General features: G+C 33.1%; 1 protein-coding gene across 1 annotated transcript; it reads right to left on the bottom strand.

The window, feature by feature from the left end:
* Positions 1-15495: 15495 nt before the first annotated feature.
* LOC107893712 (solute carrier family 25 member 44) lies at positions 15496-17032 on the bottom strand. Its single transcript, XM_016818774.2, has one exon. It carries the CDS (start codon positions 16647-16649, stop codon positions 15663-15665), a length of 987 nt encoding a protein of 328 aa, XP_016674263.1. The 5' UTR covers positions 16650-17032; the 3' UTR covers positions 15496-15662.
* Between the last annotated feature and the right edge of the window lie 942 nt (positions 17033-17974).

The following is a 17974-nucleotide window of genomic DNA, read 5'->3' as shown; positions in this document are numbered from 1 at the left end:
TGCCATTATAACCAAGTTTTAGTATATTACATATACTGAAAAGTCGGAAAGATAGTGTGATGTAGCTCCGACCTACTTCCAACCTTTACGAGCTTCCGAGTACTATAAAACAGAAGAAATTAAAACCAAGTAAGCATTTAATGCTTAGTAAGTTCGTATAACGAAAATTAACTTATCATTCATTTACATGAAAAGTAAGCATACAAAATACATTTAACAATTTGGCTAATAGCCTAAACATATAACTTCATCAAACGTGTTGGTTATGTTTTACATATGTATATCAAGAAACATATATGAACTCATTGGATATCAAACTTTCATGTACATAAACTTTTCAATCTTGTATTTATATATCAATTTTATGTAATTCAAGTATATACAGGTAATGGTTCACTTTAACTTCCATGTACATAAACTTTAATTTCATGTACATAAACATATATGAACTTGACACATTGAATCATTTGAAATATCGATGGATACATGGGTAATACACTTGAAGTATACAAATCTGTAGTCCATCAATTCATATTCGAGAATGCTCATATGAGCACATAAACAGGAAGCTCTTTTGAGCCATATAACGGGAAGCTCCGGGGAGCCATTAACGGGAAGCTTCGGGGAGTCATTAACAGGAAACTCATACGAGCCAATATCAGGAAGGTTCAAGCGAGTCAATATTGGGACGCTCATAAGAGCTACAGTGTGTCTACAACACATGTAGGATCATAACCAAATCGGGATGCTTTGAAGAGCTATTATCGGGAAGCTCGTAAGAACCATATAACGGGAAGCTAATGAGAGCTAATGACGGGACGCTCTTATGAGCTATGGTGTGTCCGCAACACATGCAAGATCACAACTAATCGGGAACCTTGTATCTATCGAATTTCACTTATTCAAACGGGACTTAACACTTATCGGGTATACTTGGATATATGTTCAATTTTCATACATGTCAATTACACAATTTAATTCACATACACAATATTCAATTTAAAAAATATAAATATACAATTTAGTTACACGAACTTACCTCGACACTTGTTCGTGTACGAAAATATAATAATCTGACACTTTTTCTTTTCCTCGATCTAACTCCTTATTTGATCTTTTCGGATTTCCATGAATTCAACATCTTTTCAATTTAATCCCTAAATCATGATTTCATCAAAATTCTTTAATAAAATACTTTTAAATACTCATCAACATCTCAAATTCATCATGTAATAACTAAAATCATATGAACTCAACAATGGTAACTTCTATGATTTTCAATCAAATCAAAAATTAAGGTATAGGTTAATTGGACCTAATTGTAACAATCACAAAAACATAAAAATTGCAAGAAACGGGTAAGAATTGAACTTACAAGAAGAAAAAATTGAAAAATAAGCCTAAACCCTCTTCAATGTCTGGTTTTGAACTGAAAAATGATGATGAAAATGTCTAGAATCCTTTAATTTTCCATTTGTTTCATTAAATTTGGCAAAATTGTAAATTTTTCCCTTATTTCACATCATCTTGTCATTTCTCTAAGCTTATGTCACCTCAGCCACTTAGTTTAGGTATATTTATGCTTAAAGTTCTTTCTTATTTACTATTTAAGCTATTTAATCACCATTTATTTTAATTAACAAGTTTTGCATTTTTTTTCAATCTAGTTCTTTTTAACAAATTAGACATGTAATCGGTGAAATTTCTTAACGAAATTTTCATACGACATTCCTATCATACCATAGACTATAAAATAATATTAAAATAAATTTTCTTCTGACATTGGATTTGTGGTCCCGAAACCACTGTTCTGATTTCACTGAAAACAGGCTGTTACAGAACAACTAACTCTAGGTTGATTAATTGAAATATCTCTTTCTAATTAAAACTCCTATTGTCGCATTAACTCGATCCATGGATTCCCTTATCAGATTTAACTTTAATCCGGTAGATTTATGTTGTCTTATTTCTAAGATTGTATGCAACTCCACTCAATTATGGTAGATCTACTTTTAAATAGGGACTTTTGCTCCACTGAAATAAGCACATTAAACTTGAATTAATATCTCAGAAATATTAAAACAAGAAATAATCATACATAATTGAGAACAAAAATCAAGTATTTATCGAGTAATCATAAATCAAATAATAAGATTCATCATAGATTTCATCTTCCCTAGGTATCTAGGGAATTTAGTTTATAATCCTGAATAGAAACATCTCAAAGTTAGGATAACAACAAGGCATAAAAAAACTTAATAAAATTTTGAAGGAAATTAGATGGAGATCTTCAATCTTGAAGGAGATCCACTTCTGAGTTGATTCCGATGGTGTTCTTCAAGTGTTCTATTTAATCTTCTCTAAGTGTCCCATTAGGTATTCTTTTAATTGGTATTTATAGATTTTAGAATGCTCAGAAAGCCTAAAAATTAGGTTTTTCTACATATTTAGGAAACAGGGTGCGATATCGACACGGGCTGGCACATGAGCGTGTGGCCAGCCCGCGTGGATCTTGGAAACAACTCTATTTGTCCAATTTTGGCTTGTTTTTCACTCCTTTAGCTCCCAAATTCTCTCCTAACTATAGAAACATGAATTTAAAAGATTAGGAGCATCAAATTCACTGATTTACATAATTAATCATCCAAAAATGCATTAAGAATGAGATTAAAATAAGTTACTTTTACAACTTATCAAGCAGGCTTGTTGGGAGTCAGCTGTTGGCACATAATTAAATTAACCTTGCACAAATAAAATATGAAAAGTTAGAAGAGTGAAGAGACTTGAATATGAATAGTGAAGAGACTTGAAGATGAAAAGTTAAGAGGCTTGAATATTAAAGGATACACACATGCATGAATAGTCACAACTCCTAGCATATAGTGATATAGATGAATAGTCACTTACAACTCCTATATAAAGAGTTTTATGTGATGAAGAATAATTAACTTGTGTGCTTGAAATAAAAGCTTATTTGAAAGAATTTTTCCATACAAAATTTATTTCTCTTCTCTATTATATTCTTTATCATTTTCTTTGTTTTATTTCTCCAAATATTAATTATTCAACTACAAATTGGTATCAGAGCCTTGTTCGATCGAAATGAACAATTCTATTTCTCTTTCTTCCGTTCCCCAATTAACCAAAGAAAATTATGGCAAATGGAGTATCCAAATGAAGTCTCTTCTTGGATCTCTAGAAGTTTGGGAGATTGTTGAAAAAGGTTATAATGAAGTTGAGGCTGAAGAGGAGGAAGGATTATCACAAGTTCAAAAAGAGAGTTTAAGAAAATCAATGAAGAAAAATCAACAAGCCTTATTTTGGATATATCAAGGAGTTCAATCAAATGAAGCGGCATGGGAAAAAATAGCTTGTGCCACCACGGCAAAACAAGCATGGGAGATTTTATAAAATTCTTTCAAAGGAGATGAAAAGGTGAAAAGAGTTCGGTTGCAAACTCTTCGAGGGGAGTTTGAAAGATTGCAAAAAACAGAGTCAGAATTAGTTTCTGATTACTGTTCACGAGTTTTGTCCATAGTCAACCAATTAAAAAGAAATGGTGAAACTATGGATGATAGTCGTGGTGTTGAAAAAATCCTCCGTTCTTTGGATTCTAGATTTGATTACATTGTGGTAGCCATTGAAGAATCAAATGACTTGAGTACCATGACTATTGATGAACTCACAGGTTCGTTGCAAGCCCATGAAGAAAGATTAAACAAGAAGAAGAATGAAGTAGATCTAGATCAAGCACTCCAGTCAAAGTTATCTCTAAATGAGAAGAAATGAGAATTTAAAAATCAAAGAGGGAGAGATCGTGGAAGAGGAAGAAATTTTAGAGGAAGAGGCTCAAATGCTCGTCAAAGAGATGAAAATACAAGCACGGAGAATGGATGGAAAGAAGCCAGCCAAATTCAGAATTTTAGAGGATCACAAAGAGGACGTGGACGTGGAAATCAAAGAGGAAGAGGTCGTGGCTATTTTGAATGTTATCATTGTCGCAAACCTGGTCATTTGGCAAGTAAATGCTGGTACAAGAAAGAAGAGAAAAATGAAGCTAATATAGTACAAAATAATCAAGAGCAAAAGCAAGAAACTTTGTTGCTCGTGTCTCATGGTGGAGAGATTGATGATGTCTGGTACATAGACAGTGGTGCTAGCAAGCATATGACAGGTAACAAAAATTTATTTTCGAAGTTCTTTGAATCTGATTGTGGAGAAGTAAAAGTAAGAGATGGCAAGGCTTACAAAGTTAGCGGTGTTGGTGAGTTGGAGTTCAAAACAAAGCAAGGAAGGGTAGAGAAAATGTCTGAAGTTTATTTTGTTCCTGGTCTTAAAAATAATCTGCTTAGTGTTGGACATCTTTTAAAGAAAGGGTATGATATTCATTTTCGTGACATGGCTTGCTATTTATCAAGGAAAAATCAGGTTGTTGCTAGAGTTGGAGTGGCATCAAATAATCTTTTCTCTCTCACCCTTCAAAATCAGAATATGTCTTGTTTTATTGGTGCTCATAAAGGAGTTTCAAAGTTATGGCATGATAGATATGGACATTTGAACTATGGAAATTTGGAGATGCTTTCAAGGAAGATGATGGTCAGAGGTTTACCAAAAATCAATCGACTTGATGATATTTGTGAAGCATGTCAACTTGGAAAGCAACACAAAATTGCTTTTCCTTCTCAATTATCGTGGAAAGCAAGAAGACCATTGCAACTTATTCACTCAAATCTTTGTGGTCCAATGACAGGTTCATCTTTGGGAGGTAATCGTTATTTTATCTCTTTCATTGATGATTACTCAAGAAAGTTATGGGTGTATTGTGTAAAACAAAAATCAGAGGCTTTTCAGAGATTCAAAGATTTCAAGGCAGAAGTGGAGAACTTTACTGGGCTGAAAATTAACACCTTACTGACAGATCGTGGAGGTGAATATTTTTCAAAAGAATTTGAGAAATATTGCCGAGATAGTGGCATCCGGCATGAAATGATAGTCCGCCATACACCTCAGCAAAATGGTGTGTGTGAAAGAAAGAATAGAACAATTATGGAAATGGCTAGATGTCTTCTTAAGAAGAAGAGGTTATCAAGAAGATTTTGGGCTGAAGCTGTTTCCTGTGCAGTTTATCTTATCAACAGATCGCCGACAAGAAGCTTGGAGAATTGCACACCACATGAGGCGTGGTATGGTACAAAGCCTAGTGTTCGTCATCTTAGAGTATTTGGGAGTGTTGCTTACTCTCATATTCCAGATGCAATAAGAAGCAAGTTGGATGACAAGTCAGAGAAATGCATTTTCATTGGTTATAGTGAAAGAAGTAAGGCATACAAGTTGTACAATCCGGTGACAAAGAAGATTGTGATAAGCCGAGATGTTCGGTTTGATGAAAATTCCATGTTTGAAGATATGGAAGTTGAAAAGGAAAATTTGCCAATTTTTTATTTTGAACTTGAAGAAGAAGAAGAAGAGGCAGTAATTGAGAATGTTGAAGATGATGCTCAAGCAGAAAATCCTCCTGCTTCCCCAAGTTCTTCATCAAATTCTTCTTCATCTAGCCCGATCCGAAAAACGAGAAGCATCCAAGAGTTATATGATGTAACTGATGAAGTTGTGCAAAATGATGCTGTATTCTTTGCCTTCTTTGCAGGAGAAGATCCAATTTCTTTTGATGATGCATATCAAGAAGAAATATAGAGGAAAGCCATGAAAGAAGATATTTGCTCAATTGAAAACAATGATACATGGGAACTTACAGATTTACCGCCGCACAAGAATTCAATTGGAGTCAAATGGGTGTACAAGACAAATATGAATCCGAATGGCTCTATCAACAAGTACAAGGCAAGACTAGTTGCAAAAGGATACAAGCAAAAGGAAGGAGAAGATTTTACAGAGGTATTTGCTCCAGTTTCAAGACTTGAGACAGTTCGGTTACTTATTTCTCTTGCTGCCCAAAATAATTGGAAAATGTTCCAAATGGACGTAAAATCTACATTTTTGAATGGTGTTCTCAAAGAAGAAGTCTATGTTGATCAACCACCAGGGTTTGTCAAAAAAGGAGAAGAAGAAAAAGTTTACAAGTTGAAGAAAACTTTGTATGGGTTGAAGCAATAACCCAGAGCATGGTACAGCACCCAGAGCATGGTACAGCCGCATCGATTCTTATTTTCAGAAGTGTGGATTCCAAAAATCTCCATATGAGCATACTCTCTACATCAAAGGCAATTATCAAGGAAGATACATGGTTGTAAGTCTCTACGTTGATGATCTTATTTTCACAGGAAATGATGTGAAGATGTTGAAAGAATTTCAGCACTCAATGATGGCAGAATTTAAGATGACAGATTTGGGAGAACTTCATCATTTTCTTGGCATTGAAGTTCATCAATCCGAGAAAGGAATTTTTATTTCACAAGAGAGCTACGCAAAGGAAGTTCTAAAAAAGTTCATGATGGAAAATGCAAATCCAGTCTCTACTCCATGCATTACAGGTCTGAAGTTATCTAAAGAGGGTGAAGGAAAGCTTGTCAATTCCACCATATTCAGAAGTTTGGTTGGGAAGTTGATGTATCTGACTTCGACAAGGCCTGATATCGTGTATGCTGTTAGCTTGGTAAGTAGATTCATGGAGAAACCTTACTCCAATCACTGGGAGGCTGCCAAGAGAATATTGAGATATGTGAAGGGAACCATTGATTATGGAATTTTCTATAAAGCTAACACATTAGTTGATCTCATTGGTTATACGGATAGTGATTTAACAGGAAGCATTGATGATAGCAGAAGCACTTCTGGTTATGTTTTTCACCTTGGGAGTGGTGCAGTTTCATGGAGTTCAAAGAAATAATCAATTGTGGCGCTTTCGACTACAGAAGCTGAATATATCGCTGCATCTTATGCAGGATGTCAATTGATTTGGTTACGTGGAATTTTGGAAAGTCTTAAGCAGAAGCAAAGCAAGTCAACAATTTTGTTTTGTGACAATAGTTCTACTATTTCGGTCACAAAAGATCCAGTTCTTCATAGAAGGACAAAACACATTCGCATTCGATATCACGTCTTGAGGGAACTAGTGAATAATGGTGATGTTCAAGTTGAATATTGCAAGACGGAAGATCAGATGGTTGATATCTTCACAAAGCCTCTAAGTGGACAAGTCTTCAAGAAAAATGTTGAAAGGTTGGGAGTTCAAAGCAAGTTTAATTTGAGGCATTGTTGGCACATAATTAAATTAACCTTGCACAAATAAATTATGAAAAGTTAGAAGAGTGAAGAAACTTGAATATGAATAGTGAAGAGACTTGAAGATGAAAAGTTAAGAGGCTTGAATATGAAAGGATACACACATGCATGAATAGTCACAACTCCTAGCATATAGTGATATAGATGAATAGTCACTTACAACTCCTATATAAAGAGTTGTATGTGACGAAGAATAATTAACTTGTGTGCTTGAAATAAAAGCTTATTTGAAAGAATTTTTCCATACAAAATTTATTTCTCTTCTCCATTATATTCTTTATCATTTTCTTTGTTTTATTTCTCCAAATATTAATTATTCAACTACATCAGCGAGCTCCATTTCTTAGACGTTTCCTTTTGCGAATGAATTTTAATTCATTCTTTGAGGTAGGGTTAAGTGCAGGCTTACATATACTAAAGAACTTAGATCCTATACCATTCTTACACGCTGTTTTGTTTCTATGAACAGGCAACTACAAGGGGTGTGCTGAATGTTGTTAGGCCACGTCCATCTCTTCCTATGTTAAATCAACAATAGCAAATTGAAGGTATGAAATCTCTGATGTAGCTTGCCCTGGTTCAGTGTTCACATGCATTTGGTTGACTGGAGAAAATAGTGCTTTACTATACCCACTCTGGTTTCAACTTTCTCAATTCTTATTAACCTTCTCAATCAGTTGCTGCTTGTAAGGTATGTGCCTACTACCTGTTGACAATTGAGTAACCATCTCTTGAGATTGAAAATTGAGATAATATTTTTGTGGGGTAGTTGGCTCGAGGTTGAGGGTGAAGTTAATTGTATACTATTATTATCAGGTCGGTGAGTAATAGGCTAGTAGAAAGCTAGAGTGTTGGTGAATCGACTGGACTTCTCTTCTGTATGGCATTTGGCATTGGCAGTTAGTTTCTTTTCTTTTGCATGTCATTCAGCAGCCATGACGCTGGCGTACATACAAATGAATCACAGTGCTTAAACTAAAAAAAAAAAAAAATCTATTTTGATTTTTCTTTTAAATATAGAAAATTATATTTACGTGGAATTGGTGTCGATCTTGTTACACAACTTTTAATGGTGGATTATAGTTTTTGTTACTTTTAATGCATGTACCCTTACTAGGTAAAAAAATTTACCTTATTTGGAGTTGGTGTTGATCTGATCCTTATTACACAACCTTTTAACAATGGGAGGTTGAAGGAGTATTTGCTTATTATGATTAACTTTACTTAATTACTCTAAATTTGCCTTTGGGTCTATAAATATGATTTGATTGTTTCATTTGGTTTACCTGAAGTTGATTCTCGATTGCAGGAATGATTCCATGTGCTGTTATGATTTTGGGGCTATATTTCATCCTAGATTCCCCTAGATGGCTGGTAAGATCACTTTCTTACTATAAAAACTAGGGTCCTCGAAGAATTATTACTCTATACCATATTTGCATATGCTCTCGACATAGGCTAGAAACTTGAAAAAATGTTGCACATTCTTTTGTATCAAGAAGTTCATTGCTTGAAAATCATTGAGTGATTTGTGTGGTATACAGTCAATGGTTGGCTACCAAGCTGAGTTCAATGTTGCACTTTAAAAGCTTCGTGAAGATACTACTGAAGTTTCAATAGAAGAAGCTGAAATAGAAGTACTTAATTCAATCACATTTTCCCCCTTTTTAATCCTTATTTTGGGAATTGAGACTAATTTTTTTAAGTCATAGGATTCTTTGGTAACACTTTAGCATCTTCCAAAAGCCACTGTGTTCGATTTGTTTCTCAAACGAAACTTACATTTAGTCATTGTAAGTATGGCAACACGATATTACGATTGTTATTTTACGGATTTCGACTCTCTTTGTCGTCGATTTCACTTGTTTTCACTTACTTAATGCTTTTTCTTTTGTTTCCCTTTTATGCTCAATAAATGGCATACAGATTGGAGTTGGACTGATGGTGTTCCAACAGTTCTTTGGTTATAATGGAGTAGTTTTCCATGCAAACCAAATTTTTACATCTGCAGGTAATCTGATTTCTATATAATTATTGGAGTTCGGATGATGACCGAATCCCAATACGTACAATGACACCAAGAGAGATATTTTATATTTTTCTCTCATTTCAGGAGTTCCTCCAAATGTTGGAAGCATTTTCTATGCATGTTTCTTTGATCCTTCAGATAATTGTGAGATTCATCACTTTTAGATGCCTTCTCCACTTGATGTAATAAATTTATACAATGTCTTTTATGATATGTTCTTCCTCTTTGGATTTAAGACTTCCCGCTAAACTCTTAATGGTTTGTCTAGTTGATGCCATCTAATAATAAAATGCATTTGGGTTCTTTTATGTTTTTGAAAGACAAACATGAACTCAATTAGTCCATTATGTAATTAGAATTTCATGTTTTTTGTGTTTTAATTGTTCATTAGAGACAAGGAAGATGCAAAGGCTTGCTCGAGAAAATGTTTGAAGGATTTTGGAAGAACAGGAAAAGCAAAATCATGAACTGGAAACAAAGAAAAGAAGATCGACAACTGGTTATAAAATGAATGTTCTTTTTCTTTTATGTAGGGTTTGCCAGAATTGTTGGGTAATCGCACTAATATTGGATTAAAGAAAATGGGAGAGCTTGATCCAAAGGCTTTTCATGACACTTGTAAGTCGCGATTTCCTCCTGATAAAGCGAAAATTCAGGCCACTACTTTATGCTCATCATGGCAGGAGAATCTGAAGAATCCAGATTGGCATCCAATTTTCAGGAGAAACGACTAACAAATCTAAAGCTGGAATGGGGTGAAGATATTTATAATACAGTGGTAACAGCTTTGAAAGAACTCTTTTGTTGTAACTTATTGCAGTATGCTTGTAGTTGAAGTTTCTTATAGTGAACATCATGTTGTTTATTCAGCAAAAGTTTCAAAGATTTTAATTTTAGAACAAAGTATGTACTGTAGTCATTAGATTGGGTTTTCAAATATGATTATATTAACATTTTGATCAAACATTATGAATAGTTCTCTTGATAATGTTTTTGAACTAAAAAAAAATTTAAAATGTGTCCATTGTTAGGTCATTTAAATTTTGTATGATCATTTAAGGTAAGAATGTAAATGAGATGATTAAAAAAAGAAGTTGAATTTGATATGGTCTTTAGCGACGCTTCTACTAAAAACGCCACTATAGAACATGATTTTTAGCAGCGCGTCTCGTAAAAACGTTGCTAAATAAAATGATCTTTAGTGGCACTTCTACTAAAAACGCCATTAAAGAACATGATCTTTAGCAGCGCTTCTCTATATAAACGCTGCAAAATTTAGCGGCATTTTTTGCGGCGCTTATTGAAATGCCTAAAAACCTATTTTTCTGTAGTGCATTAATTAAACATGATCAAATGTAAGTTTATTAGTTGATTGGCAGGTTCAAATCAAGCACGTGGCAAGGACGACGAACATGGTGACAGATGCGATGTCTAAATGGGCTAGAGATTACGTAATCGGGTTGCATGTCTCCACACAATCGTTTCTAATAGTGTAGGATATTTTGTTATACAAAATCAGTGTTACATAATGGTTTTGGTTTTTTGGTTGAGATTTAAACTCAACTTCCTCTTTTGTAACAAAAAAACAAAACATGATGAAATGTAAGTTTATTGGTTTGATTATCTAATAATAACAAAATTATTAAAATTTAGGGTTGATATATTTTTCTAATTTCGCAAGTAGAGTTAAAAAATTGTTATGTGTATCATTTATTTTTTAATTTTTTTCTATACTTTACATTCCCTTGTCATCACCCAAACAGATATCGTAGTTCATGCCATTCAAGATTGTTGTTTTGATGCTAGGAATAGGTTCATTCATGATATGACTTAATTAGTTATTATATAGAGGATATGGAAGGAATTGATTAAAAAATTAGTTTTTGTAAATTTTTGCGGATCTACGGGCTGGCAGGGGCCCCGACCTATCCTAAAATTGGAAAATTTTCATTTAAGCTCTTTATAATTTACAAAATTTTAAATAAATAATGATAAAATTATACATTGGCCCTCAAAATGATAAAAAAAATTGATTTAATCCTCTATAAATGATAAAGATATAGACTATTAAAACGGTGAGATTACATTTTTACTAATTATAAAAACATACAATTGAATTCCAACCCGAAAAATAGAATAATTTTGTAATTTTGTATTTATGTCTTTGGCAATTAGGAAGAATTGAATGTTGACAAATTCTACTTCCGCTTTTGTTTGTCTTTAATGGCTTTTACTAATTTTGTTTTCCCGATATCCTTTTCATTTATAAAGAAAGGAAGGGGGCATAATGGCCACAATGACAAGGACCATGCTCTCATTTTGGCATACCTAAATTAATTAAATCAATTGTTAATTGGGTGGCAAAGGTTTGGACCACATAAGCATCATTTAATTTTCATTCACTCTAAGAATCAGAAAATTTTTTAATACTTGTAAATTTCAAAGAAATTATAATAAATCAAATGAAAAAAAATACCAAAATTTTATTAGAGTTAAAAAAATTTTCTGATTAAGTACTGATTCAAATGAAATTAAGAATTTGTAAAAGATGCAGGTGATGCATAATTGTTAACCAAGTATGTGAGTCTATTGTTGTGGGACTTAATTAAAGTGGCCAACAAAAGTTAGGTGAAATTAGAAAATTCTCAAAGTTTTTAATGAGGGATTTGTGGTGATTAAACACCATAAATCCAACAATGTGCACTACTAAGCTCATGGTAGCCTTTTCAAAAACTCTCTTTGCGTTTATTCTAGGAAAAAGCAGACCCTAGCTTTACCACTTTTGCACTTTTATTTTACTTTGTAAGGCCATCATGTATCTACATCCTTACACAGGTAAACAAATAATGAAAAGAACCCCATGTATTATTAAATTGTAATGTAATCTTTAGCTCTTGATTTGCTTTCACATCGCACCAATCTTGCTTTAATTCCATCGAAATCACCTTACAAGAAGTTCTTTGTTTGATAAATATATAAACAAAACAAGTCATATGATCGGGTTTTACGTTGCCTTTCTGATTGAGACGTGTTTTAAGGCCATTTTTCTTAACCTTTTATTTGCTTACAGCTTGCTATGTCTAGGACCAACATTCGTTGTTTTCGATGTAAATTACAAGATTAAGCAACGATGTTAGAGGTTTATTTTTGGGTTAAATTCAACTGTAGAATTTTAAAAGGGTTAAAATTAGGCTAGTTTTATTTTTATATATACTTTTATTTTAGAATTCTAAATAGATTAAATTGAAAATTTTTCATTTTTGGAGGTCGAAGTGTATTTTTACCATTAAATTAACTTATAATTTTAAAAATTTCAAGAGACTAAAATAATAATTTATCATTTCTTGGAGGGGCTAGAGCCCTCGCCTATCCTCTTAGCAGCTTTGCGGTTCATGTCATCAAACTATAACAAGAAACTATTTTGGATTTATTATGTCGAGTGTTTATTTTTCTGTAGCCCCTTTAGAGTGCTGATGTGACATGCTAGGGGTAACTAGGTGTCATGTGTGGCAACACGTTACCCCCTGAGGGTTACACGTGTCCCAAATACCCCCTAGAGGATATGGGTGAGCAGGGTAAACCATGCAAATGGCGAGCACACGTATTAAACGAGTTGTTGGTCAACTAGCCAAGTTGGTAGTGAGCAAGACCCTGGCTAGCTGAACCATACATTGCTGGATGAGTGGCGAGGACATGCGTCGAGGATCAAGAGACGTTGATTATTTGAATCGTACTTCGCCAGATGAGTGACGAGCATAGATGTCGGGCGATTAGAATTTACGTGACATGCTCTATATTATTTGTATAACAAATTAAGGTTTTGTGTGAAGCAAAATCTGTTGATTTTTTACCATATTTCATTATAGATTTCGTAAGGTTGTTTATTAAGATATCATCAATTGGTAGTTAGATAATAGACATATTATAATTAAGATGGAAAATATTGGAGCTATGGATGTTTGTGACATCAATTTTCTTGTTTTTATTTGATGTGAACAAATGAATACAAAAAGTCACAAAGGCAAAGACATAATAATTTGTTTACCTAAACAAAAGTGTATTTTCTTGTAATATATGTAAATTTAATATATAAAATAACATTAAAATCAATCAAAATTTATATATAATTATAATCTTTATCAAACAAGTAATAATGGATAGTAGAATACTCACAAGAATAATATTTCATTACAATGATTTAGGGTTTGAACATTCAAAATTCCACTGTCATTATTCATGTTTTTCTTTTTATGGTGGCTATTATCTTCTTTAGTTTCATTTCATTTCGATTTTTGAACTGATATACAAACCCACCTATCTTCTAATTATTCATGCACTTTCCACCATTGACATGTTTCAACATCATATCAAAACTCAAGCATATTTTGGATGAATCAGAACCGTCCGATTTGATATCTGTGGTCCTTTAGAATTTACTGTGATATACCATTTTGTTTTTTTACATTAGAGGTTGTGATTAATGTATGTAATGTATTATATTTTTAATTTTTTATATATAAAAAAATAATATAATTTTTTTTTAATATGAACAGACCAGGCCTGAATCTAAATAATGAGCCTATAATTTTTTTAGATCCGACTCGACCTATAATAAACTCTAATATAGAGATATAACCTCTAAATATATAAAATAATTAAATATTTAACCATACCCATATCAAATACATATCCTATATTCACACCCAGATACGAATAACATACTGATAATTAAATATATTGTAGCAAGAAAAAAGTAGAAGGGGCATGGGCTCGGCCATCTATCCTGGCCTGTTTTAAGCAAAAGTTTTTCCAAAGACAAGGATTACGCCATTACGAGGCCCAAGGCATCATAATTCATGCAATATTTCTTCCCATTATGAAGAAAGTCTATAGCCTAATCATTGATTATGTTCCCCACTTTTTTTAGCATAATTTAATACTCCCCTGCATCACAGATGTCTAGTAAATGGTAAAATAATGCAAATTAAAGCAAGCAGTAATACGTGACATTCCACATTTATCTTATGTTAATGTGTAAAGACTAATTTTTAACAATAAAAATGAATGAAAATTTTAATAGAATGATCAATTTACTCTTTGGTGTAACAGACAAAGGTTGAATTTATCCATTTTCTAAGTAGAGGAACCAAAATACAATGTGACTCTTAATGTAGAGACCTTTATGATACGTTTACTTTTCATTTTCCTATATTGAATAAGGAGAATCAAAACATTGGATTATAAAGTTTTAAGATGGTTAAAGTATAATTTTATTATTGTATTAATTTATCATTTCAAAAATTTTAAAAAAATTAAATTAAAAATTTATCTTATCAAAGTAAAATTTTATTATTATATTAATTTATATATTTAAAAAAAACTAAAATGAAATTTTAGTATTTTTAGGAGTTAAAGCCCCTATCTCTTGTGGCAATAGAAGGGAGTTGTCCAAATTTGAACATAAAATTTGATATTAACAAAGATTTAAACAACATAAATCATTTGTCTTTTTACTGTTAGGGAGTTAGTGGCACAATATTTGCTTAAAGTAGGTCTTTAATATGTAAAATTAAAAGTAAGTCATTAATATGTGGTTTTTTAAGGTTGATTGAAGAAGGTATAATATTTCAAGTTGAAGAAAGGGCGATCCTTAAAGGACTTCACTTAGCATGAAACAAAGGGATTTCGAAAGTAGGAATTGGAGTGTGATAACACTTTGTTGGTTGAGATTATTCTTGCAGTTAGTGCTGCGGATAGCAAGCTGATGGAACTCCAACTGATATATCACATGCTTATTAAAACTTGAGAGGTTTATGTCAGACATATTCCTTGGACGCAGAATACGATGACAGATCTTTTGCCCAAAATTAAAGATTCAGAGTCATTGCGATTTCATCTATTGGAGGAACCTTCGCCTTCGGTTAATGAGCTGCTTATAGCGGATTCTAATCTATTTACATTGAACTAGGGTGATCTTTTGTGTCACTTATGCTATTTTAGTTTACCAAAAAAAAAAAAAGAGTAAGTCCCTAGTTTGATTGGTGAATAACAGCCATTGAATGTGTGGATGTGTAGCTTTAATGGTTGTTTTTGCCCATAGAATTCAGTTTTTTTTTTTGGCAGACTTATGGCTGTCATCAGCACATATTCATTTCTTATATACACGATGCATTGAACCAGTCATTGGATGTGTTGGGTGAATCTGGTTGGAATTATAACATCTGTAACATGAAAGATGCATTTTATTACAGTGTCAGATTAAAAAAAGAAAGCAAAACTGCTAGATCTTAGATTCATGTTCCACAATAAAAAAAAAGCCAAAACAACAAAAATTCACAGTTAGTGTCCTATCTGTTTTACTAATTCTCATCAGCTGCCATGTTCATGATGTCTAGCTTTCTTGGTTCTTAGCTGATAACCGTTTCAAAAGCTCATAAGTAGTAATCATGGTTGTTGCAGACAATGACATTGAAGCCCACCTTGGTCCTAATCCCCTGTAACAAGCCGCCAAACCACTTTCCTTAACCAAATTCCTCACTGTCTGTAACATGGTCAAAGGTTTCCTTACCCCATTCTCTTCTTTATCCAGGACCTGTAACCTTGTTTTAATGGTGTCAAGTGGGGTGGTGATCAAAGCTGAAACACCACTAGCCATGGCTGCACTTAGCCCTTGAACAGCAACCGCTGTGGCCTTTGACTCAGACCGCCTAATATTATCAGACCAACCAAGACCACCATAAATGAGCTTGTTTGCAACAGAGTAAGATGCCCACCAAACAGCATTAGATGGTGCATATGTCAACATTGAGATCCCAAATCCCCTATACAACCCTTTAAAACCATCTGCAAATAGGATCTTCCTAAAGGCATCAAGGCCATTTTTATATCTACAAGGACTCGCATTTGGGGCTTGAACGATGAGCCTTTGGCTCACAACATCGATTGGGGTCCAAACAAGTTGTGCAGCCATGGCTGAACTTAAACCAGCAGCAGCACTAGCTATAGCAGTGGCTGTTGTGTCTGAAAATCCTAACCTAACAGTGCTACTGCCAACACTGGTCTTGGTTACCTCAAGGGCTCCCATGTAAAGTGCTCGAGCTGGGATTGTTCCCATTAAAGTGGTACCAAAACCTCTATAGAATCCTCTTAATCCTTCACATCTCATAATAGAGAAAGACATTTTGAAGCAAGAGATTTGAGTGGATGAAACTTGTTGTCGGGTTTTTAACACCATTGCAGGGTAAAGACCAGCTGATACACCTGAAAATAAAGCTGCACCAAGGAAGAAGAACTTGGATTTATCAAGCATATGCCAATCTATATCTGCTGGAACATGAATGTCTGATCCTAAATCATCCTCACTTGCACTTAATTTCATTCTATACAATTAAAGCTACCAATTTGTGTGAGTGGAGAAGGTGATCACCAAAAGGCAAAGAAAAATTGAAGATTTGAGATGGGTGAAATGGAAAATTGGAAGGTTTTTTTGTTGGTTTCTTTTAAATTTGAGAGCAAACTTAATACAAAAAAACCCAGATTTTATATTTGATTCTTACCCCAAAAAAAAAGTCAAGAAAATGGGGAAAGACAGAGCTTTAACAGTAGCAGAGAGGAAAGGGGACAAGATCATAGTTTTCAGCAAACGGTTTGGAGGATGGAGATAATATCACAGACTTTTTCTGTTTGGGGTCAAATTCTTCTATCAGTCCTTCTATTCTGTGTAAGTTATGGATTTAGTCTTTATACTTTAATTTCAACAATTTTAGTCTTATTCTTTTTGAATCTGTACCTTTTTGAATTTTAAAGTTTTAGCCATGACCCAAATGATAAAGTTAAATCCATTTTGTTAAATTATGCTATTAGTCATATATTATATATAAAGTTGTAGATTTCGTCTATGTTCTTTAATTGAATCATTCTTAGTTCTATACTTTTTCTAATTTCAAAATTTCAGTCATAATTTAAATTGACATGGTATTACATAATTAATAATTTGTTCGCCACATTAGATTTTGGGAATAATATAACTTAACCTAATGAGTTTAATAGCTTCTATTTGGCCAAGATTGAAATATTAAAAGCTTGAAAAATACAAAGACTAGAAATGAATAAAATAAAGCACAACATACATACAAAACAAGGACTAATAACAAAATTTAACCATTTTGTTTGTGTGCTACCCTCTCGTTTTGGAACTTAACTGTGGGTGTCTTCATGGATGCGACAGCAACACTCTGCGCCCATAGGTTGAGTGAGCTGCTTCATCAGGCTACCATTGTTAGTTGAGTTGTCACTTGTCAGTGCCTATAATTTCGTAAAATAGAATAATAATTCTTATTTTTCTTTAACAATCTCTCCTATCATATTTTTCTTATATAATTTCTAAAAATACTCATAAAAAGAAATGTAATGTGCTTCAAGGTACTCGAACCTAAAATCTCTTGTATTAACAATAATATTCATATCAATAGAATTAAGACTCAATCAATATCATTTTTATTGTTTTAATTGTAAGTGATACAAGTTGATGAAAGTGGCGTATATACATTGGATTATCTTTTCAAGTTATTTCTATATATATGTTAGCTCCATTTTCAAGTCCAGTCAATTTCAAATTCAATTGATGCACTGCTTTGATTAAATGAATATTGCTCAAACATCTCAATCAGCCTCCAATTTAAGGATTTTAAGTAATAATAAAGT

This window comes from Gossypium hirsutum, chromosome D13 (assembly GCF_007990345.1).
Source record: "Gossypium hirsutum isolate 1008001.06 chromosome D13, Gossypium_hirsutum_v2.1, whole genome shotgun sequence".
Classification (NCBI taxonomy): domain Eukaryota; kingdom Viridiplantae; phylum Streptophyta; class Magnoliopsida; order Malvales; family Malvaceae; genus Gossypium; species Gossypium hirsutum.
Note: the sequence above shows the minus strand (reverse complement) of the source record. Positions and strands in the feature narration are given on the sequence as shown.

What these genes read in the sequence shown, in the direction of transcription:
- LOC107893712 (XM_016818774.2), bottom strand. Translation starts at nt 16,649, where the DNA reads ATGAAATTAAGTGCAAGTGAGGATGATTTAGGATCAGACATTCATGTT.